Source organism: Balaenoptera acutorostrata, chromosome X (assembly GCF_949987535.1).
Source record: "Balaenoptera acutorostrata chromosome X, mBalAcu1.1, whole genome shotgun sequence".
Lineage (NCBI taxonomy): Eukaryota > Metazoa > Chordata > Mammalia > Artiodactyla > Balaenopteridae > Balaenoptera > Balaenoptera acutorostrata.
Genome location: NC_080085.1, coordinates 22,760,091 through 22,785,015, shown reverse-complemented (window position 1 = coordinate 22,785,015; position 24,925 = coordinate 22,760,091). Strand labels below are relative to the sequence as shown.

At 44.0% G+C, this 24,925-nt stretch overlaps 2 protein-coding genes across 2 annotated transcripts; both read right to left on the bottom strand.

The window, feature by feature from the left end:
- Positions 1–1,085: 1,085 nt before the first annotated feature.
- On the bottom strand, positions 1,086–14,780 carry LOC103009445 (melanoma-associated antigen B3-like). The gene is given in 4 exon segments (XM_028167485.2): positions 1,086–1,791; positions 1,793–1,912; positions 13,757–13,793; positions 13,796–14,780. Coding segments are annotated over 4 exon segments (1,848 nt in total).
- Positions 14,781–18,825: 4,045 nt separating this feature from the next.
- Positions 18,826–19,884, bottom strand: LOC103009152 (melanoma-associated antigen B4-like). The gene has a single exon (XM_007186300.3). The coding sequence runs from the start codon at positions 19,882–19,884 to the stop codon at positions 18,826–18,828; it is 1,059 nt and encodes a 352-aa protein (XP_007186362.3).
- Between the last annotated feature and the right edge of the window lie 5,041 nt (positions 19,885–24,925).

The following is a 24,925-nucleotide window of genomic DNA, read 5'->3' as shown; positions in this document are numbered from 1 at the left end:
TTAAGGGAATAAATGAGCCAGGGAGCATATTATCTAATTTATTAAGATTTAATTTCTCTTAAATTCTTAAGTAAGCTAAACAAATCCAGGTATGTGTCATTTAATTTTTACTGAATAACAGACTAAAGAAGATAAGGAAGAGATGAATTGATAATCTTTTACTTTATTTTGCTCTATTTCTTGATGCCAACAATTTTACTACTGACTTATTTCACTTTTCTAAAGTAACACCTATTCCAATGCCATGTTACCCTATTCTAGATCAAAGATAAGAGTGAATGTTTCCCAATTTGATTCACAAACTATAAAAACTCCTACTTGCAAACTTGATACACAGCAGTAAATGTATAAACAAGTGATTCATAAACTTATACTCAGAAGCTATTTAAACCATCTATTAATAGAGACGACATTTGAAAAATAATGAAAAGAGAGACAAAGAGACAGAGATACAGAGAGACAATGAGAAAGAGAAATGAAAATCTCCAAATTACCACATAAACAGGAAAATAAAGATGATACACATCCATGGTGAAGGAAGTGATCTCCAGGGAGTTGGGATGCTCTAAGTCAGGGGGACAGCAGGGGATAGGGGCTGTCTGCTCCACTGAGAGCAGAGTGTAGCCCTTAGAGGAGGCCGCAGAGAAGAGCTGGTCAGCAGGTCAGGTTCCAGAGTTGGAAGAAGGACACACTGGGGAAGTCCCGGGAGAAGGGTGCTGTAATGGTAGAAAGAACTGGAGCTGGACAAGATACCAGCTTCTAGACAGTTAGCTCTCAGTAAGATCCTAGGAAAATGAAACCCAGGGACAATCCCCAAATATTGATTTATTCTCATGTTTACTCTTCCCTTCAGTAGGCCTGCTTTTAGCACTTTGGCTACAAGTGCCTTTTTATTGCTTGAGATACATTTTGGAATAGTGCAAAGAAAAGTGAATTAAGAGACAGGTCTGCCTCAGGCTGGGAGGAGTGGAACAGTATGGCCTCTAGACAAATTCAGACCAGGGGTCTATTCCCAGCTCTGCTAATAACCAGTCTTGTGAACTTGAAAAAACTGTGAGTTCCTCATCTGCCAAGTTTGGTAAACCCTATCTTATAAGGCTCACTAAATCTTTGGTGATGAGCTACCTGGGCTCCCCATAGATGAAATGTTTCCTTCCAGCATACACTCGCATCATACTCAGGAATTTCCAGATGTCTTCCTCAGTGGCACAGTTGCCCTTCATGAAGATCATACCCAGGAGATTCATCAGGAGACCGGTCTTGGGTAACCCCCTTCCACCACGCACCCTCCCATTGTTGGGAAGTTTCAATTTGCTGACAAGATTGTAGCAGTGACTGGTTGAGTCGACTTCCTTCACATCTACTGCAAAGACTATCTCAATGCGCTCAGAGGCTCTCTTGAGAATCTCAGCAAATTGGCCGTGGTAGCTTTGGTGGACAATCTTCAGCATATCTTCCTTCATAATGGGCTGTTTCATTTTATACTTGTACAGAAGGCACTGCTTCAACAACCCAGCCTTCCTGGTTAAAAAGTCAGTTCCTGAGCTCTCAGTGAAGGGTGGGACCTCATAGGCACTTGCCCTATCCTCATGTTGGCCGTTGGAAGCTTCATCAGATCTCGTGTAAGAAATGCCTGCAGAAGTAGTGGTAGTAGTTGGTGCTCTTTGAGGCTCCTGGGCAGTGCTACATGACCCAGCAGCAGGCAGACTTTGGGTAATGCCTCCACACTGAGGAGAGGAGGTGGTAGTGGACTCCTCTTCTGCTGCTGCTATGGCCTGGGCACCCCCACAACTCGGTCTCACCTCCGGCCTGGTGGCGTTTATCACCAGCATGGACCTTACTCTTCTGACTCTGAGGCATGGTCAAGGACAGCAGGAAGGAGTGTATACAGGAGGTCAGAAGATGTGGACACCTGGAGGAAGGAGAATAAGATGCTATGAGCACCTTCAGCGGGGAGATTCCTCCCTGGCTTTAACCAAGGCCACCTCTGCAGGGTCTTTGAGGGCACTGCTCTAGGCCCCCTCAAGGCTTCTGTTTTGGTCAGCCTGTCCCCTGAGAACCCTGTGGAGGATGTTAGAACCTTAGACTGCGGCCTGCCAGCCCTGCCTGGGGTATACTGGGATAACAGCAGGGGCTGCCAGTAGGAAGCCTCTGTTGTGGGGTGTGACAGTCTTCTCAGTTTACAGTCAGGATCATCATGTCAACTGTTGGCAGGTCAAGGGCCCCCTCTATTCTGGTGCTTTGAAGTTGACACCTCAAACCAAATCCAACACTTCCCTGAGACCCCAGAGGAGGAAGTAAAGGGGTTCCTTAGCCCCTCTCTCTGTCAGGGGGCACCCAACTGAGAGCTATGTGGAGCCCTCTCTGTCATGGGCTGCTTGGGTGATCAGTTGTCATTCAGGATACTCACCTGTTCTCCAGGTAGTACCTGGTACACCTCCCCTCTGCTGACTGGTGGCTGCAACTTGATACTAACCTTATACTCTTCTCTCTTACATTTGATGTAAATAAGTGAGGGTGATCCTCAGCCTGACAGCCCTGCCCTGAACCTTCAAGTACTGAATGCAAAGGTGGGGCCTAGATTTTTTGTTATCTATTCAATGATTGGTGGTCCCTTCAGTCTTTCCCTTCCTTTGACCCTTGGCATAGTCTGGGCCTTCTCTCTTCCTGCCAGCGTCTCCTGAGACACACCCCACCCCAGGAGGATATGAGGGTTCCCCCAGCTGCCAGTGGTCTCCAAGGCTGAGAATAGGGGATGGATTCTCTTGTACCCTATTTGTGGGTGTTCCCCCCAGACAACTAAACTCCTGGAAAGATCTGGAAATCCTCCTACTGTGGGGGATAAACTATCCCTTATAAACAAAATCTCTCACCCCCCCCCACCTCCCGCCTCCCCACCACCCTCAGCCTTTCTGCCTCCCACCTCCCACCCCCGGCCTCCCCCATCCCCCACTTCCCCGCCTCCCTCCATCCCCCCACCCTCCCCTCCCCGTGATACCATAGGAGAAAATGAGTGTCAGTCATCACATCACCAGTTGCACAGACACCCCAGGCTGCCAGCAGGGCGGGAATTCCCTCAGTCCTCACATAGGGTCCTTATCCTGACTCCTGGCCACACTTGGGATGCTTTTCTCTGCTAACTTGAGGCCCCTCCCCTCAAACCAATGCCCTCACATCCCTGAGACCCTCCTCTCAGAAGTAAGCCTGATAGCCCTGCGCGGGGCTTCCCAGGCTTGACGGAAGCAAGCAAGTTCGGTGCCACTTCACTGTTCTGGGGTTGAGGTCCCCTCAGACCCCACTCAGAGTTCCGTCTCTGAACTCCTTCAGGGCAAGGCCCTCAGCTTCCTGATCTATCAAATAGGAAAGGAAGGCTTCCCTCTACCTGACTGCCATGCTTGGGTCCTCTGAGAGTGGCAAGCAGGGCCTCGTTGGGACTTTCCACCTAAGTTTCCTCACCCAGGCTCTTGCTAGCGTCTTCTCCTCCGTGTGCTGAACTGGGGCTGCCCACATAAACCAAGGCCCTCAGCGCCCTGAGAGCCTCTGGGCTGAAATCTCCCTCAGCCTGACTGCACTGCGCAAGGCATCCCAGGACTTAGAAGAGGGGCGGGGTTTTGGAGGGGAGGCAGGGGTTGGGGGATGTCTCCCATTCGTCATTCAGGCTCCTCACCTCGACTCGGCTCCTGCTAGAACCTGGAACTCCTCACCCCTGAGGCTGCTCGTCGCAGGAGGCAAAGTCTCTCACCTTCCTCAGGCTCCCTAGGAGGAAGTGAGCGCTACCCCTCACCTCACCACCGACAGGGCCTCGATCTCTGGTGCCCCCTCTGTTCTGGGGTGGAGGGCACCCTCAGTTGCACACAGGATTCTCAGTTATACTCCTTTCAGACCCTTGGCAACTTCCCTCTGCAACAAGGTCCTCACCTCCTTGAGACCTTCCTTGCAGGAGGCTGCCTGATGGCATAGGTCTAAGATCAGGCTAGGGAAAGTCTCTGCAAGACTCCCTACACTACAGAGAAGTGGTGTTCTCCTCAGTCATCATTCACCTAGGTCCTCGTCTCAGCTCCTGTCTCTTTAATGAATGGTTTCCTGGGAAGTGCCACATCCCTGCAAACGCTTGAGTACTCTCTCCACTGTAAATCTTACGACAGTGGGTCTGTGTCTCAGGAAAGATGTGAGATGGGGAAGCTGAAGAGCAAGGTAGAGGACTCACATAGGAGGTGAGCTTTCAGAGAGAAAACAAAAAACACGCTGATTATTTCTCCTCTACCACCCAAACTTGGCTTCTAATGGAACTTCTGTTCTACAAGACTTACATACTACAGGAAATGGGCTGAGCCTGATAATTTTGTGAGACCCCATCTTTCGAGGTTAACTGACACTGCATATATAGATGATCATATTGTTACCAGATAGTATATCCTTCCTTTCATTATTCATATCCTTCATTTATTTTGGTTTTCTTATCGCCCTGGCTATGTATTCCAATCCAGTACTTTGGGCACAAACTGTTTTTTTTTTTTTCTTCAGTCACCTGAGATATACTATGGAGTAGTGAGAAGAAAAGTGAATAACGATACGCAAGGTCAGCTTCAGGGTGGGAGTGGTGGAACAGTGTGTGCCCTACAGAAATTTAGACTAGGAGTCTAGTCTAGCTGTGTCACTTAAAACCTTGTGAACATGAGAATATTGCAAGTTCTTCATTTGCCAACTGAGTTTGATAAACCCTATCTTGTATGACTGTGGGAATGTATGTATTGTGTATAAAGCACCCATCAAAATGACTAGCAAATATTGGGTGTTTCATGAATGGCAGTTACTATTTTTACCTAGACAGTATCACCCTCCTATGTAGGAATGTTTTCTTAAATCCAGCATATGTCAGAAAATGCAATGCTCTCAGACAAAACACTACCAAATCAGTCAAAAATTTGCTTTAGCAAGTAAAATTAAGTATCTTGTCCACACTGGGAGCATTTATTATTTAATTTTAGTGTGGAGGTGTTTTTTTTCCCCCACCTGGATGCAACTCAAAGTTCCTAGAATTTTGTTATGCACCGACTCTTTCAGTCCTTTCCAGCTGCCCTTCTATCTAAACCATGTCCATTTTTATTTTTGTTTCTTCCCCACCAAAATCTAGCCCTCTCTTAGAATTTGCCAAATTATACTCAAGATAACCTAACTAAAATGCTCTTTTAGTGCATTGGGATCTGGCTCTACCAGTTCAAGGCAGAAAGTGTCAACGGAGGGGCTCCTGTGCATCTCACCCATTGGGGCTCAAGGCAGGCTGCCCCAAAATGTGCCACAAAGGCATATTGATTACCTTGTATTACGGTTACTGAAGAAATGGCCAACGCAGGAGGGACAGTCTGACCCTCCTTTATGTCTCCCTGAAAGCAGGAAATAAATCTCTCATGTGAAAGATGTACTCCCTGCATCTGGAGGTAGAAGGACACCCTTATAGCCAGAAATAGGAAATTCAGGCAGAGAAGCCTATATAAACAAACCTTGTTACTTCTTTAATTTACTACCCCAAGCCCAGATTCTGTTTAGATTCTTCACTAATGGAGCACTCAAAATGCAAGTTTTTTTTGTCCTGTCCATTCCTCAAAACTTTGTTTCTTCATCTAAAAATATAAAAGCTGCCTTTTTTGGGCCACTTCTTAGGTCCCATTTCTAAGAAACCTCCATGTGCATGAATTACAATTTGTTTCTTTTTCTCCTGTTAATCTGTCTTGTGTCAATTTTGTTATTAGTCCAACCACAAGAACTCAAGAGGTGTAGGGGGTAAATTTCCCCCTCCCTGACAGTTGGCAAGCCAGGCAGGAGGCTTTCCATCCTGAGGCTGCTGCAGCTGAGAGATCCTGGGACATGTGACAAAGGCCGCAGAAGGTAAGATTTCTTACCATGTCAGCCTCCCAGATTGCTGCCTTCAAGGTCTGATGGAAGGGAAAGTAATGAGAGTCCCTTTTTTTTCTCTCTAAATTTAGGTTAGCAGGAGAAAATATTTGTGTAGCTAGTTCCTTAGACTTAGGGAAACTTTAGGATTCTATTCTTCTCAAACATGGTCACTGTTTTACTTTGTCTCTGTCTGTTGTGTCATTTGTCATAAGGAGAAAGAACCATAGGGCAATACAGTAGGCATAGGCCCTATAAGCCTGCTGTTCAAGCCAACCTCACAGATTGTTAACAGCTGTCACCAGACCCGTGTCTATTTAGACAAACTTTGCTGTGGTTCCTCTACGTAAAAACGAGATGGGGTTTTACCTTCCGTCTTCTTCTGTGTCTTGAGAGCCTGGCATTTTGTCCAGTGAGAATATTCTCTCTGGTCTGTCATCCAGAAGGTGCATTTACTGGGGTGTATCTGGTGGCTAGTTGAATAGACTGGGGTTCCAAGACATGAAGTTACCAGCACTCTCATTGTCTGGTTGTGCCAGCTCTCAGGGGAGTTTGTCATAAGGGGTCCTGGCCCATAAGGGGCATTTGTCATCTCAACTTTTATTGCTTGTTAGTACTGGAAAAGTCCCAGTTTCGTGGGACACTAGAGAGATTGTTTTCACTATACCATTCGTACCACCTGTAGCAACAAAGGGCTTTTACTTTTTTAGACTAACTCTGGGAATGAACTTTCTGGATCTTGTGAGGGCTAAATAATCTCTCGTGATATGTCTCTTGCATTTTTGGTTAAGCAGTAAAAAAAAAATGCTTATTGGTTTGAGTTGCTGTTTGAAATTAATATAAGATCCTACTTGCCAATGGCCAGATGATGGATCCTTTAAATTGGCTGTATTCACATATGAACCGGTTTGCAAGGCAAAAATAGAGACATAGACATAGAGAACAAACGTATGGACACAAAGGGGGGAAACTGGGGTGGAATGAATTGGGAGATTGGGATTGACATATATACACTACTATGTATAAAATAGATAACTAATGAGAGCCTGCTGTATAGCACAGGGAACTCCACTTCGCTGTACAGTAGAAACTAGCACAACATTGTAAAACAACTATACCCCAATAAAAAACAAGAAAAATAAACAAATAAATAAATTGGCTGTATTTAAAAGGAAAAAATTTTGTGAGAGCTCTCATCATAAACATCTCTCATATTGGTACTTATGGGAGGATCAAATTGAAAGGAAAAAAATTATAATGAATATTAAGAAATTCCTTATTATGATGAAAGAAATTAAAACAAAAATCCAACATAAATTCTGCTCTTAAAAATCGCCCTGTTTCCTCAGTAGTTTTCCAGGACCTCCTACAGATAATCCGGGAACAGATCAGCTGGAGTCCAATATTCAACGGCTAATAGGAACAACTGTCTTTGTCTTGTAAATCTATATAAAATCAGAAATACAATTCTAGAAGCAAGTCAAAGCGCACCTAACCTTACCTGTCCCAAGCCCTCACCCATCCCTCTTAAAATGCTTGTAGATATTATAAATGATCAGGATATTAGAGTAAAATTGTCCTTTACTTAAGAAAAAAATTAATAGTGATTACTCAAAGACTTATGATAATAGACAAATATACTCCAAAACTCCCTAGGACAAAACTTAACATTTCCTTCCCTGCCCCTTAAAGTTATGAGTCTGGATTAGCTCAGTCTGTAGAACTTAAAAAAAAAAAAGAAAAAGAAAAAAAAAAAAGAAGAAAAAAAAAAGGAAAGGGACCTCTTCAAACACAAACTGCTAAAAGACTCTCTTGCCTGAACAGTCTCCTCAAAATTGCTTGTCAAGGGCAAATACAGATCTTAAAATTCTTCTCCACAAATAAAAAAAGACTTTAGCCATCTGAATGAGTACACTTAATTAATTCTGTTATTTATAAACTAGTGAGTTTTGTATTGTACCTGATTCATGACTAAAGTTTTAAAATGAAAACTATGAGATCTCTGGTTTTGTCTGTCTATATGTCTATATGTCTACTTTATAAATATGGTATCTTTCTACCTCCAGATTATGTTGCCAAAATCATTATTTGTAAAAGAGCTCTATTTAATTGGCTTAAACAAACTAGTACTTATATAAAAATTGTTAAAAATATAGCAAAAACTAACCCAAATGTTTTTCAAGTTCACATGATCTAGAATAATCTTTAGTAAATATTGTAAAAGCTAATTTTAAGCTTGTTGATTTAATTAATACGGGTATATCTTCAGAGTTAGCATAAAATATAATGCAGAAAAACAACTTTTGTTCTACTGGGTTTACTAGCTAATGTCTCTGTTGCAACAGTTTGTCAGAAAACAAACAAACAAAACAGACAAAAGACCTTAGGATAATGACTAAATGCTTTAATGACTCATGAAATTTTCATGAGTAATCTAAGTATGATTATTCAAGAACAAAAGAATTAAATAGGTGTAAGTGAGATAAGAGTGTTTAGGTGAACTTTTTAACAATAATTGTTTTGTGGTATGTCTACCTAAATAGTTTCCTAAATCTCTTTGGTAATTTACACTCTTAGAGTTTTGCTAAGTTAAATTAAATGATGAGAATTCATTGAATGTCTAGTCATTTCCAAATAAGATAAAATACTAAAACATTAACTGCTGAACAAGTCTAAGGTTGCATATTTTTTACCTCTTACTACAGAGACTAAGTATGTTTGGGTTTATTAATAAATATATGCTTATGCTTAATTGAAAGATTATTCTATAACATAACATATATTTCTAGAAATTATAAAATGTATTTTTAAGTTTGCCAAGCCACAAAATGTTAATACAGTTCAGAACTGTTTACTTCTTTATTTTCACTAAAAAATTAAGATTTCAAAGGATTAAGAATTCTAATTAATATATTGGTTAAAGCTACCAGATATAGCAATAGAAATAGGATGTGTTTTGGGGTAAGAAAAGTTATAGGGTATGGAGATGTTTTTGTTAAGGAAAAAGAAAGTGATTTTCCGTAAGGCTGGTTATTTCTAAATGGGAAAGAAAACAAGGCACAAATTAAAATGGACATAGAAAATTGTAAGTTTTGTGAAAAAAGGAATCTTTGGAAAGGAATTTTATGTGTGGTCAGGACTAAATAAGATTAGAATCAATTTAATTAAGTAAATGAGCTTAAGTATCAAAAGTAAACTGGTACAGAATTGGAATTTGGTTTTATCTCTGTTAAAAGGACGGAGGTGTTTTTTTTTTTGTTTTTTTGTTTTTTTTCCTATTGGTCTGCTCTTGATAAGAAGAGATTATGAAAGGTTTTCTTTACCTTGAAGGAGTCTGACCAAAAAATATATATAGTGTCTTGTCTTATCTTTATCAGGTCTTTGATTGCTTAAGTAAACATAGTCCTCTGGGTGTTAAAAGAGTGAAATTTTGCTCAGAACCATATAACCTTCTATATTTGCCTATGAAGTCTTTAATTGTTACTTTGGTTAAATGGATAAATAAGCATTGTTCCACAGTGACCTATTTGACTGTTTTAAAGCCTCTTTGATATTTTTGACAAGCTTCCCCCAAATCAAATTCTATATGAAGTCTTTTTGACTTAGAACTAACTTTGAGATATGAGTTATTTCAGAGGGCCCCTGAAATATCTCAAAGATTTGTCCTCTCTCCTTATAAAAAGAGAGATATTAAACTAATTAGGAGTATTTGTTATGTTAAATTACATGGGAAGCATTGTCAAATAAGAAGTAACGTTAAGCCTTTTTTATGTTGTGTCTGTATAGGTATGTATTATAAGTGTTCCAGAAATTATGTGAAATTACTGGAAGTCTTATATGTCCTGGCATAAAATGTTGTCTGTCACCAAAATTGAAGCTCGCACTAAAAGGACTAAACCCAAGTATCAGGGAAACACTGAAGCTGACTTTTATGCACAGGCAGCAACAAAAAAAGAATCTGTAAAGATTGTGGCACGTGTGGATAAAGTCCATTTTGCTTCTGCCAAAAAATTGACCCTTAATCGCCAGACTTGCCATCCTGATGTCCGTTTAACATAGCACCAGTCTGCCTCTGAATTGGAGAAATTAAATGGGTAAACAATAGCTATAAAATAAATAGCTGGGGCTATGAGAAACCCAAGATGGTCCCTTGGTTCCTCCCAGCTTTCTGGCAACCCCCCCCCCCATTTAAGATAACTCAAATTATAAATAGACATTGGTAGGAAGATTTCTATAAAACTGTGCAAAAAGTTTACCAGCAATGTCTGACCTGGCAGGTCCATAACCCTGGGAAGAAAAAAAAAAAAAAAAGATTTTTGTCCCCAGAGGCCTCAAGACCTCCTTTCACTGGACCCTTTGAACACCTGCAACTGGACTTCATTTATTTGCCACTTAGTATGAGTCATCAAAATACTCTTGTTATTGTATGTATATTTTCTGGATGGGTTGAAGCCTTCCCTTGCTGCAAAGCTGATTCCCTCACAGTGGCAAATAAACTGTTTAGAAAATGTGTTCTCCACTTGGGGTATACCTTTTATAATATCCAGTGATCAAGGCACAGATTTCCCTGGGCAAATCATACAAGCCTTAACAAAAACCTTGCAAACTTCTTGAAATTATCACTGTCCCTATCACCCACAATCTTCAGGGAAGATCGATAGAACTAATGGAAAATCTGGATTCAAGCAGAACAAGAATTAACATGGGACCGAATGAATTGATGAATATGATTATAATTTTCATGATTTTTTTGTCTGAAATATTACTGATTTTTAAAAATCTTTCATTTTCCAGATATAAGGAAAATTTTTAACTTACAGCAATTTGATAAATTATACCTTTGTAAATAGAATTTAAACATTTATCTTTTTGTCCCTACCTGATCACTCCAGAATTCATAAAGTCTCAGTGAGTATTCTTATTTTCTTGGCAAAATAGTTATTTGCATAATTGAATAAGAATCTGTTCTTATAGCAGGACACAATTGGAAACATTGGTTATATTACCAAGACTTTGATTGGAATGTCATATTTGACAGAGATACATGTAGACTCAGATATGACCAGATATCTTGAAGGAACTAAGGTCGACTTTATGGAACCATAAAGCCCCTTGAAAAAACAGCCTAGGACCTTGCTGACAGAGTTCCCAGCAGCTTCCCAGCAGCCTTACCAGGTGAGTAAGGAAGGCCACTTCCTGGCAGGCACAGGAGCCTCAGGATATTTGGGGGACTTCAAGAAGAGAGGAATTCACCCAAATCTCTAGGTATAAAAGGAACTCTGACGACAAGTCTTTGGTGTGGCTTCCTGGCCTTGAGAAGCTATTAAAATTTCACTCTGGAGACTCCTTATGAAAACTTCCAGCAAAGCAGATTTAAAAGAGCCTATATGGCCAATTGCTATTCTTGCTGGACTTAACATAAATAATCAGGCCAAGTTTATTGAATCTAGACTTATTTTGCAAACAAATTAGTCTTAATTTTGCTTTCTTTGGTAGAGATGAGGGAGATTTTAGAGAGAAAAATTGTTTCAATAGAAACTATACTACGCACTTGTGGGTATTAGATTCTAGTGCTATTACTTTTCCTTGAAGTTTTGTCATTTACCTGTAAACTGGACTGGATCCTGAATTTTTCTAGTTTCCTCCAGTATCTGGCTGCAACTCTCTAAACTAACATTTCCAATTTTCTCTCATTCTTTTGATGTATCTGTGGGGAGAAGGTGAGCTCTATGTCCTACTCCTCTGCCAACTTGACCTGCTCCCCTCTCCCATCCTTTTGACTTGAATCATTGAGAACTAAAACTGTTCTTTTCCTGAAGCCCTGCACACTGAAGCTAGACGACTTGATATAAACGTCAGAGAAATTGCCACAACAGCTCATATTTAAACAATCTACAGCCAGTTGCTGTATGAGCCACTCAGAAAGTTAACCTGAACACTCAGTGACATCATCAGAGACATTTCAAACTGCAATAGATGCTTCGAACCTGACACCTAGAAATCTTCTTGACTGACCGCCCCCTGGGCTCAGAAACTGGTTTATAACCAGCTCCAATCATTAACCTTTGTTTTTCTTTTGTTTCCATAGAAATGCCTCTTATTAAATACCTGATATTGCTTGCACCATAGACCTAGCTTTGGGAGCCCATCTGCATCACTGCCTCCTGAAATGAGATACAACAATTTAACTGAACTGAACTGTTCTCAGAACTAAGAAACTGGTTCAATGAAATGGAGGACTCTACTAACCCATTCTCTGTCTCCACAGTGACCAGTTCAGCTCTTAATATGTGAAACTTCCAGGGAAGTTTCAGAGGAGGGAACTGTTAAGGCTTAGGGCAGGCTGCCCCCAAATATACCACAATGGCATATTGATTATTTTGAATTAAAGTTATTTAAGAAACAGCCAGTGCAGGAGGGGCACTCCGACCCTCCTTTCGGTCTCCCTGAAAGCAGGAAATAAATCTCTCATGTGAAAGATGCATTCCCTGCATCTGGAGGTAGAAGGATACCCTTATAGCCAGAAATAGGGAATTCAGGCAGAGAAGCCTGTATAAACAAACCTTGTTACTTCTTTAACTTACTACCCCAAGCCCAAATTCTGTTTAGATTCCTTACTAATTGAAGGAATTACCCAAAATGTAAGTTTATTTGTCCTGTCCATTCCTCACAAGTTTATTGTTTCTTTGTCTAAAAAGTATAAAAGCTACCTGCTTTGGCTCCTTCTTAGGTCCCATTTCTATGACACCTCCGTGCACATGAATTACAGTTTCTTTCTTTTTCTCCTGTTAATTTGTCTTGTGTCAACTTTATTAGTCTAACCACAAGAACTCAAAGGGGTAGTGGGGGAATTTCCTCCTCCCTGACATACCTCAAGGCAGTTAACCCTTATGTCTCAGAAACTCCCTGGAGACAATGTGCAAAGAATACCTGTCTGTGCACTGTATTCTCCTGCATTGAGATAAGAGCAAAGACACCTTAGATTTCTGTCTGTTAGGGGCTGAATTGTGTCCCCCCAAAAATTCATGTTGAAGGCATAAACCCCAGTACCTCAGAATGCGACTGTAGTTGGAGATAAGGTCTTTAAAGAGCTGGTTAAGTTAAAATGAGGCCATTAGGGTGGGCCATAACCCAGTCTGACTGGTGTCTTTATAAGAAGAGGTTAGGACACAAAAGGAGAGACCAGGGATATATGCACACAAAGGGACAGCCAAGTGAAGAGGGTGGCCATCTGCCAGCTGAGGAGAGAGGCCTCAGAAGAAACCAACCCTCATCTTGGACTTCCAGCCTCCAGAACTGTGAGAAAATAAATTTTGGTTGTTTAAGCCACCCATTCTGTGGTATTTTGTTGTGGAAGCCCTAACAAATCAATACACTGCCCCAGGTAGAGATTTCTTTCTGGATTATCCTTTTACTTTGCCGTAAGTCATAGAGGGCATCTCAACATCTTGTATGACTGCAGCTCCTTGCTTCTAAAGTTGTATGGGCATAGGCTGGGTCTTTATCTTAGCATTGCCAGTACTAGCACAGAAACTTTTAAAGAGCAGATGCTCAACTGACGTTTGGGAAATAAAAAAGAAAGTGAGTAAGAGGTCTAACTTGTTAAGATTTAATACCTCCTACATTCTTTAATAAGTTAAGCATATTGAGGTATAAATCATTTAATTTTACAAAACAGAAGACTGAAAGGATTAAGAAAAATCAAGGTTTATCATGTTTTCTTTTTAATTATTTTTTATTTTTTCATTCCATTATCCCAACAATTTTATTGTGGGATTCTTTCCCATTTCAACAAAAATCCCTATTGTGATGTCAAATTTTCTTATCTGGATGATTTTTAAAAAGTCTCAGACTTCAGTAAGGGTGGGAGAAGCTGCTGGACGTGGCCATGGAACATGCCTGGAAGTGACAGTATTTCCAGGCCTGGCTGCAATTTTGGCTCGATCTGTCTCTTCCTCATCTTGCAAAGCTTCTTCATATTGTGATGAGAAGGCACTGGGAACCATATTGCTGAACTTCGCCAAAAATTCCAAGATTTTCATTTTGCTGGTTTCAGCATGGGCTCTCGGGCCCCACAGGAACTCATAGCGTGGAGGATCACTGTTAGGCACCTGGCGGTACTCCAGGTACTTCAGCCTCACGAAATCTTTGGTGATGAGCTTCCTGGGCTCCCTATAGGTGGAGTGCTTCCTCCCAGCATATACTCGCATCACATTCAGGAATTTCCAGATGTCTTCCTCAGTGGCACAGTTGCCGTTCATGAAGATTACACCCAAGACTGTCATCAAGAGACCGGTCTTAGGTAACCCCCTACCAGGACACACCCTCCCATTGTTGGGGAGTTTCAGTTTGCTGACAAGGTCATATGAGTGGATGGTTGAGTCGACTTCCTTCAAGTCAACTGCAAAGACAGCCTCAATGCGTTCAGAGACTTTCTTGAGAATCTCAGCAAATCGGTTTTGGTACTTTTGGTTGACAATCTTCAGCATGTCTTCCTTCATAATGGGCTGCTTCATTTTATATTTGTGCAGAAGGAACTGCTCCAACAAATCCATCTGACTAGTTAGAGTATCACTGTATGTGCTCTCAGTAGAAGGTGAGACACCAGAGGAACATGGATGTTCCTCATCTTGACTGTTATCATTTTCATCAGACCTTGTGTCAGAAGTACTTGAAGAAGTGATGGTAGTAGATGGGGCTTTTGAAGACCCCTGAGAAGTGCTGTTTGACCCAGTAGCTGATGAACTCTGGGGATTATCTTCCAAAACAGGAGAAGAGGAGGAGGGGGGTTCTTCTATTACTGCAGTGGCCTGAACTCTCCTGTGACTCTGGGAGTCATCTTGGGCCTGGCGGCCCGTGCGGAGCTTACTCTTCTGACCCCGAGGCATGATGACTGTGCTCAGGCACAATGGTCAGGAGTGTGAGTAGAAGAGCAGGGGATAAGGGTCCACTGGATGAGGAAGGTTGAGAGAGTGTGCAGCTTCAGCAGGGAAATACCACCTTGGTTATAAGGAAGGCTACATTTGTAGTTTTCCTTGAGGGCACTGCTCTAAAAACCCACAGGGCTCCTGTTCTTCTAATCAGCCTGTCCCTTGGGAAACCTGTTGAAGGAAATTAGAGTGATCTTTAGGCTGCATCCTGCCACCCCTGCCTCAGGCATGCTGGGGCAACAGCAGGAGCTGGTGGTCTTCTACACTGAGGAGTCTCTTATGTCACATCCAAGACCATCATTTAACTGGTGGCAGGTCATGGGACCCATTCCCTCTGCTGTTCTGAGGTTGACATCACAAACCTCCCTGGGATCTATGAGAAAGAAATGAAGGGGGTCCTCAGCTTATCACCCCTGTCCAGGTGCCCCCAGTACTGACTGCTCAGTGGGGAGTTTTCTGTCCTGGCCTCTGGAGTCCTCAGTCCTCATTAAGGGTCCTTAATTTGGCTACACATAGGGCCTGATATCCCCACCCCTTTCATTGAATGGTGGCTGCACCTTCAAACTAAGGATTTCACCTCCCATAGACCTGATATAAATAAGTGTTGGTGGAGCTTCAGCTTGATAGCCCTGCCCTGGATCCTCAAGGGCTGTAACAAGGAGCAGGGCTGGATTCCTTATCACTTCTATTTAGTGGTAGATGATCCCCCAGTCCTTGCTTTGACCTCTGTCATGGCCTGGAATTCCACCCTCCCTTGCCCTTAGGCCTGCCCCTTATACTAAGGCCAGCACCACCCTGAAACCCCTAGGAGAAAGTGAGATTCTCCTCATCTGACCATACCTGTCCTTGGTCTTCTGAGGCTGAGAGTAAGGAATGAATTCTATGGTTATGGGGTATGTGGTTCCCTTAGTCCTCAGGGTATTCACCTGGTCTCTGGAAAAACCTGGAAATCTTCCCACTGCTGGCCCTAGGCCATACCCCTTAGACCATGTCCCTCACCCCTGTGTGACACCATAGGAATATGTCACATCATGTCAACAAAGCCCAGGTATCCCAGGGATACCAGGAAGGGCATGGTTCCGTGGGGTTCTCTCACAGTCTAAAGGCAGAGGTTTCCTTAAGTCCTCACTCGGGGTTCTCACCTCGACTCCTGGCAGGGCTTGGGACTCCTTCCTTTGTTTACCTAAGGACCCTCTCCTCAGACTAAGGTCCTCACTCCCTGAGGTGCCAGAGAGGCAAAGTCTGGGAATGCCACATGAGGCTACTCCTGCCTGTGCCCTTCCAGGGTTGACATCAGGATTCAGGCTCCCTGGGGCTCTCTCTGTTCAGGGTAGGGGTGTGCCCTCAGTCCTCATTCAGGTTCCTCACCTTGACTTCTGAAGGGCCCTAAGTTTCCTCTTTCTTTCAACTTAAAGTCACCCATGTAGACCAAAGCTCTTATGTTCCTCTAAACCCTGAAAATAAGTGAGGGGATGCTCAGCCTGGCAGCCCTGCCTTGGCCTTCTAAGTCTGAGAGCAGACACAGGCCAGTCTCTCTGTGACTTAAGTTATTATGTGGCTTTTGTCTCCTCAGTCCTCATTCATCAGTATTCACCTTGACTCCTATCTCTTCTATGAAAGGCTTCTTGGGAAATGCCACATCCTTGAAAACTCTTAATTGATCTCCCTACAACAAATCTTGCAGAGAATAGGTTGAGCCCTAGGAGTGATGTGAGATGGGAAGCTGCAGCCAAGCAAGGGCCCCAGCACAGGTGTTGTGCTATCAGAGAAAACACGCTGATCTCTTCCTTCTCTTCACTGGTCAGATATAGCCTTATATAACCTCAATTCTAATAGATTTACTTTCTACAGGGAAAGGGCTGAATTAAATGACTTTGTGAGCCCCTGATCTTTTGAGGTTTACTGACATTTCCTTCATAGATAGTTATATTGTCACCAAATGCTATCTCTTTCTTTATTTGTACCTCACTTTTATTTTCATATTTTTATTACTTATTCCTGGAGCTTTTTATTCCAAAACCATGTTTGGGGTATGAAGTCCTGCTTTTTAACACCTGAAATACATTTTGGACTAGTGGGCAGAAAAATGAAGTGACCCAAGGTCGGCCTCAGCCTGGGAGGAGTGGCACAGTGTGGGCTCTAGAGGGATTCAGAGCCAGGGTTCAGTCCAGCTCCTGTCACTTACCAGCCTTGAATTTGAGAATATTCCAACTTCTTTATCTGCAAAATGAGTCTGAAAAGGTCTATAGTGCAGGACCACAGGCATGCATGATGTATGTAAACCACCCGGCAGTTTGAGACAAAGTTTGGTACTTTCAATGAATGGCAGTTATTACTAAGATGATTTTGACCCCAAATGATAACAAACTTCCTTCACAGAATTTTATTTCCAGCCTACATTAGAAAATATGCAACTCCAAACAATATAGAAATCCACATCAGCCAAAATGCCAAGCGAGTAAAACTAAGTAGTATTTCCCTATTAGAGCATTTGTTTTAATATTGGTATGGGGTCATCTTCTGCAGATGGATGCAACTAGGAGTTCATTTGTCTCAAGGACCAACAACTTCCCTCCCAGGTGCCTTTTCATCCAAACCACCCCTAATTTCATTCATACCATTGCCACTAAAATTTGAGCCCTCCCTTAGAGTTTGCCAAATTACACTCAAAATAACCTAATTAAAATGCCCTTTTAACGGAGCGAGCTCTGGCAATCCCATCCCACAAAAAGAGAGATAGTCCAGTGGCTTCTTGGCATCTCACTTCAATGAGTATCACCTTTCTCAGAAACACTCTGGACAGCTCATGCCTAAAACACCTAGTTTGAATGTTCACTTGCACTGGGGCAAGTGCATAGGACCCCTTCCATTCCCTAGGTGGGGATTCTCTCTGGTTTTTCCACATCCCAAAGTTAACTGTGAAGATATGTTTTCCATTCCAGGTTTAGTCTCTCAACTCTGAGAAACACCATCTGAGTGGCCCTTTCCATCACTCCCACAGCTTCATCTAGCCCACCATGCATCCTGACTTATAATTACTTCCTGCCGAGGGACTAGAAGTTGCCCAAGACCCAACGCTGCCTTCATCAGGTAACTTACACTTCCTTGCTCTCATTTGGAACCTCCTCTTCCACACCCTTTTTAAAAAATTTTTCATTTGTTTATTTCTTAGAGTGTATCTCACCATCTTCCTTACATGATAGCTGATGCTAGACTCTAAAAATTCTATGGGCAGTGGCTTGGTCTTCATTTTCTTACCAACCATAGTAGTATTGGAGAGGCTTCCAAAGAGAAGATGGTCAATTAATTGGAGAGAAAAAAGAAGGAATGACCAAGAAGTCTTATTTATCATTTAATTTTCAAACAGTTTGAATAACCTAAGCAAATCTAGGTATATATTATTTAATTTTACAAGCAAAGAGACAGAGAAGAAGGCAAACTAAGAATTAACCAGCCTTTACTTTTGTATCACCATTTTGAGATCCCAAATATTTTCCTGTGGGATTCTTTCTCACTTCCACGAAAAATCCTATTCCAATGCCATGTTACCCTGTTCTGTAGCAAAAGGAAAATATTGAAGGCTTTTCAGTTTTTTTTACAAATAGCAAACTCTTAATCTTAAAACTGAACAGCAATAAACATGACATCCATGACATTAATACACTTAGATTCTGAAGCAAAATAAACCTTCAATGAAGTAATAACACTTGAAAATATACTAAACATCTCTATCATAAATCTATCTATCTATCTATCTATCTAGCATCTCTCTACCTACTTACCTACCTATCATCTGTCTATCTTTAACTAGGTATTCTTCATATGGAAAAAAGAAAAAAAGATACATATTTTATTAAAACTAACTGCACCTAAACTACCATACTACTTAAAACTTTAAGAACATATATGTTTTGTTCACTCTACCAATACTATTCTGCACTATTTAGGAGCTTGACTGCTCTCTTCTAAAACAAAGTGAACAAACTGCCCGTGGCCTCCCTCCCTAGATGTGGGAGGAGCTGCGGGCCTTGGCCCTGGAACGTGCACTGCGCTGAGCGAGAGCTGCGGCCCTGGCCGCGGCTCTCACTCCTGCTCTCTCTTCCTCATCTTGCAGAGCCTCCTCATAGAGATCTGGGAAGGCACTGGGGACGTCAGCATTGACCTTCGCCACAAACTCCAGCACTTTCATCTTGCTGGTTTCAGCCAGGGCTCTCGGGCCCCACAGGAACTCATAGCGCGGAGGATCGCTGTTGGGCACCTGGCAGTACGTCAGGTACTTCTGCTGCACGAAATCTTCACTGATGAGCCTCCTGGGCTCCCCAAAGATCGAGTGCCTCCTCCCAGCATACAAACCCACCACACTGAGGAATTCCCAGATCTCCTCCTCGGTGGCACGGTTGCCCTTCATTAAGATCATGCCCAGGAGAATCATCAGGAGACCGGACTTGGGCAGCCCCGACTCATCACTCGGACTTTCCTCGCTGGGGAGGGCCAGCTTGCTGATGAGGGCATAGTAGCGACGGGTGGGGTCGACTTCCTTCAGCTCGAGGCCAAAGACCAGCTCCATGCTCTCAGAGGCTCTCCTGAGGATCTCAGGGAAGTGCTTCTTGTACTGCCTGTCGACACTCTTCAGCATTTCTGCCTGCCGGATGGGCTCCTTCAACTTGTACTTCTCCAGCAGGAACTGCACCAACATGCCGGAATTCCTGGTCACAGGATCTCTCCAAGTGCTGTGAGTGGAAGGTGCTTCCTGGGAGGTACTTGCACTTTCCTCATCTTGGCTCGCCCGGGCACCCTCTTCATATCCTGGGCAGGAAACCCCTGCATCACGAGAGCTAGTGGCTGGGGCTCCCCGAGGCTCCCGGCGAGCGCCAGCAGCACGGGAGCTCGGGGGAGTACCCCGAGAAACAGAAGCGGGGGAGGAGGGCGACTCTTCTATCTCTGCTGCCGCCGCCGCTGCCGCCGCCTCAGTGGCCTGGGCACCCTTGAGACTCTGAGTCTCCGCCCGGGCCTGGTGGCGTCTCTCGCGGGCACGGCGCTTGCTCTTCCGGCCACGAGGCATGATGACACAGGTCAGGGCCAGCAGGCGGGAGTGTGGGCAGGAAGGCAGGCAATGAGGGCACCTGGGGGAGGGACAAGGAGATGCTGTGAGCACCTTCAGCGGGGAGATTCCTCCCTGGCTTTAACCAAGGCCGCCTCTGCAGGGTCCTTGAGGGCACTGCTCGAGGACCCACAGGGCTCCCGTTCTCCTGCTCCGCCTGTCCCCTGAGACCCCTGTGGAGGACGGTAGAGTGAGCCTTGGGGCACAGCCAGCCAGCCCTGCCTGGGTGGTACGGGGGTGACAGTGGGGGCTGGCAGGGGAGGTAGGTCCTCGCGGTTCCCATTCGAGTCAGGATGACAGTTGCTGGCAAGACTCCCCCACCCCCCCCCCACCCCATCCCGTCTGCTGCTCTGAAGTTGACACCACCATCTTCCATGACACCCAGGAGGAGGAAAGGAGGGAGCGTTCAGCCCACCACCGAAGGGTCCTGGGACCCTCCCTTCTGCTGCCTGGTGATGGCCCCTTCAGAACAAAGCTCTAACCTCCCTTGGACCTGGCAGAGGAAATTACGGGCAGTCTCAGCCTGACAGTCCTTCCTTGGGAGTTTACGGGTTGGCAGGAGGAGACAGGCCCTATTCTCTCTCGTCCCTTCTCTTCGGGGTGGGTGGCTCCCTTAGTCCTCACTCGGGTTCCTCCCTGGACGGCCGGTGCAGCCTGGAGCTCCCCTCTTGCCCCGAGGGCCATCTGCTCGCACCCGTGCCGGCACCTCCTGGAGTCTCATTAGGAGGCAGTGAGGGTGACCACGCGGCCGCATGTGGCAGAGTTCTACCAAGCCTGCAGCGCGCGGCAGACAGGTCGAGGCCCTGTGGTTGGCGGCCCCACTGGTCCTCACTCAAGGGCTTGGGCTGACTCTTGGGAGTGCTCAGGGACGCGCCTTCTGCTGGCCTGCACCTCCCCTCTCAGACAGCAGCCCTCCCTTCTCCGTGTGTGGCCGGAAGGAAGCGGCTGACAACAGGGGAGGGGTTCTGAGGTGCCCTTGCGACGGGGAGGACGGTCCTCACCCTGACTCCTCCCGTGCCCTGGAAATCCTCCCTCTGCTGACCTGCGGCCAGCCCCTCAGAACAAGGCCCCCTCCTCCCTGAGTCTCCCGCCTCCGTCCGTCCATCCGTCCGTCCGCCCGCCCGCGTTCGCACTGAGGGAGCCCCTCCGTCTTTAGACCTGCCCGGAGGCTCCCAGGCCGACGTCAGGGGCGGGGTCTGCGTGGCCGCCATTCTGGGGTGTGGAGCCCCTCGGACCCCACGAGGGTCCCGTCCTTCACTCCACAGGGCCTGGGGCGCGCTCCCTCTACTGAGCTGAGCCAGGGTCCACCAGCCTCAGAGCGAGGCCTTCCTTGCCCGAGACCCCGCGGGGGAAGCGGATGGACTTGGGGCCTAACAGCCAGGCCCGAGCCTCTCGGGCCGAGAGCAGGGGCGGGGTGGGCGGGGCCTGTGTGGCCGCCTCTTCGGGGAGGGAAAGGGGATTGGGGGTGTTGGGGGCGTGTCCCCGCACTTCTAAGTGGGGTCCCCTCACACCTTGACACCTGACGAGACGTGGGACTCCTCCCGCGACTCACCCTCGCAGGACGGCAGCTCTCAAAAATGGCCTCGCCCCCACAGCGTGGTTAGGAGGACGTCACTTCCGGTCATGCGTATCTGGGCTCCAGGAGGACAGCAGGGGCGGGGCCGGGCCGGGGCCGGGCTGGAGCGGGACGGGAGGTGTGGGGTGGTGCAGGCGGAGCTTCCCGCAGGACTGGCACGTGGGCCTTTCATTGACTCTTGGCAGGTCCTGGGACTTTTCCCTCTGCTGAGCTGAGTCAGCAGGCGTCACACCTTGGCTCTCATTTCTGTCGGCACCCCCAGCCGGAAGTATCTGGGGGCCTGAGCCTCACAGCCATGCCTGGGTCCCCCGAGACTGACAGTGAGGCCTCTTTGGGGCCCCCTGTTCTATGGTGGATGCTGCTCTCAATCCCCTCTCAGTGTCTTCTCTTGAATCCCTGTAGGTGCTGGGCTACCTCCCGTCTGCTGACCTGAGGCCAAGGCCTCGCATCAAAGACATCAGCTCCCTGAGACTGCTGGTGTGAAGTGCAGGCTCGTCTCATATGGACAGTTCTGCCTCAGGCTTCCTGGAAATGGCTGTAGGAGGTGAGAATCCTGTGGGTTTCAATGTCTTGGGTTAGGGAAGTTGCATTGAGTTCTATGAGTCTTGGAATTCCTCTTTTTGGGGGGAATTTTATTTAATTTATTTTTTTTACAGCAGGTTCTTATTAGTTATCCATTTTATACATATTGGTGTATATATGTCAATCAAAATCTCCCAATTCATACGACCACCACACCACCCCTCACCATTTCCCCCCTTGGTGTCCATACGTTTGTTCTCTACATCTGTGTCTTTATTTGTGCCCTGCAAACTGGTTCATCTGTACCATTTTTCTAGGTTCCATATATATGTGTTATTATACAGTATTTGTTTTTCTTTTTCTGACTTATTTCACTCTGTATGACAGTGTCTAGATCCATCCATGTCTTTACAAATGATCCAATTTCGTTCCTCTTTATGGCTGAGTAATATTCCATTGTATGTATGTACCACATCTTCTTTATCCAATCGTCTGTCAATGGGCATTTAGGTTGCTTCCATTACCTGGCTATTGTAAATAGTGTTGCAGTGAACATTGGGGTGCATGTGTCTTTTTGAATTATGGTTTTCTGTGGGTATATGCCCAGTAGTGGGATTCCTGGGTCCTATGGTAATTCTATCTTTAGTTTTTTAAGGAACCTCCATACTGTTCTCCATAGTGGCTGTATCAGTTTACCTTCCCACCAACAAGTGCAAGAGGGTTCCCTTTTCTCCACACCCTCTCTAGCTTTTGTTGTTTGTAGATTTTCTGATGATGCCCATTCTAACTGGTTTCTTCCCTTTCCTAACTTTAGCCGTGGGACCTCTCTTGCGTGATATCAGTGTCATTAATCAAATTTTCTGGAATGAATTTTTTTCTTATGTGAAATTACTGTGATACTTGCTATTTCTATTTCAATATTTTCTTTATATTTTGACAAATAAAAGTTGCTTTTTATGTATATTTTATCAAATGTGATGTTTGGATATATGGGTACATTGTGAAATGATTGCCAGAGCGAAACTATTTATCGTATCTCCTCCCATAGTTACCATTTTTGTGTGTGTGGTGAGAAATCCCATCATTTTGAACAACATGGATGAACCTAGGAGGACATTATGCTAAGTGAAATAAGCCAGACACAGGAAGACAACTATCACGTGATCTAACTTATATGTGGTATCTAAAAAAACAAAAGTTGAACTCCTAGTAACAGAGAGCAGAATCGTGATTACCAGAGCCTGGGGGGTTAGAGAGAAGCAGAGATACTGATCAAAGGGTACAACTTTCAGTTATAAGATGAATAAGTTCTGGAAACTTACTGTACAGCATGGTGACTCCTGTTAATTATAATGTATTATATACTTGAAATTTGCTGAAAGAAGAGATCTCAAGTGTTCTCACTATTTTATTTCCATTCATGCCTTATAGTCTATTAAGATGACCATTAAAAAAAGCCCTGTCTTCACCAGCAGAAGAAGTTTCAGGTGGTTATTAGGACAATCTCTGGACTCATATTACCTCAACCAACCAAATTTTGGTGCTGTTCTGATATTATCCCATAGTCCTGGCATAACCCAATAGTCCTGGCGTGTGGGCTCTGAGGAGCTGCCTCAAGTTCCCTCAAGTTCAGTGAGGCAGTGGAAATTCATCCACCCAGGGCACACTGGGAGAAATAAGGGCTAAACTTTAAAACCTTTGCTTCAAAAGATCCTGTCTTCCCTAGACCTATCTCAACTGCCCTCACACAAGCACTTGTTCAGTACAGACTTAGTACCCTCAGGGTTTTCTTATTATTGCTATACTGTTAATGTTGATATCATTTTGTTTATTCCTTCTTTAGTTTTTCCAGGGTTGATTTGGGGCACAGGAGACAGCACCTGGAGTTTGGTTGTCATCTTGGAAGTTACAGGTACAGCACTAAAACTGTAAATAAGTTAAGGAGAATTGACTTCTTTACAATATTCTGTTCCCCTGAATAAACATATTATACTGCTCTATTTGGGACATTTTTTTTCTAACTCTATCAGTAAATTTTTATAGTTGTCTTCATAAAGGTCTTGTACAGTTTTGTAAGGTTTCATTTTAGGTACATTTTAGATATTGTTGCTGTTGTGAATGGGATTGTCCTTTACGTGTTCTAATTAGTTATCGATTTTGTGTGACCAGGTTTCTGATTTTGCTGTAGTGATTTTCAATATACTAGGTTTTTGATGTTCCTTATACATTTGAATATTGTGTTTGCCTATTACTTTAGGTATTTTAATTATAAAATCATATTGGTACTATTATTGTTTTTTTCATTGTTCATATATTTATTTTATTATTCTTGTTCTTGGCTGTGTCCTGCTATACATTCACATACAGGTTTGTGGTATCATACATCTGTGTGTTTTTCCAGACTTTATTGGGAATGCTTCTAATATTTCACATTTATGTATATTTGCTGACGACTATGATATGGGAATTCCATTCTTATAAGTTTGCTAAAAGTTATTACCATTAATTTATGTTGAATTTTTATCAAAGCTTTTTCTTTACCCCTGCACATGATCAAGTGCTTTTTCTCCCTTATCTGTTAGTATAGTGAATTCTGATTCATGTTTTCTAATGTGATTTCTTCTTTGCATTCCTCTGACACAGCCTATTTTTTCTTATTAATTCACCACTACATTGCATGTGCTATGAAGTTATTTAAGACTTGTCTCTATATGAGTGAGCTTGACTCATGTTCTTTTTTCAGGGTATCCTTACCTCGTCTTTGTATCAAGGAGCACTACCCCATTAGAGTGGATGAGTCATTTCCTATCTTTTGTATGGTTTGGAAGAGTTTATATAAAATTTTGATTGAGTCCTCCTTCATTTGGTATAAGAAGCTTCCAGGAACATTTTGAGGGTTCCATG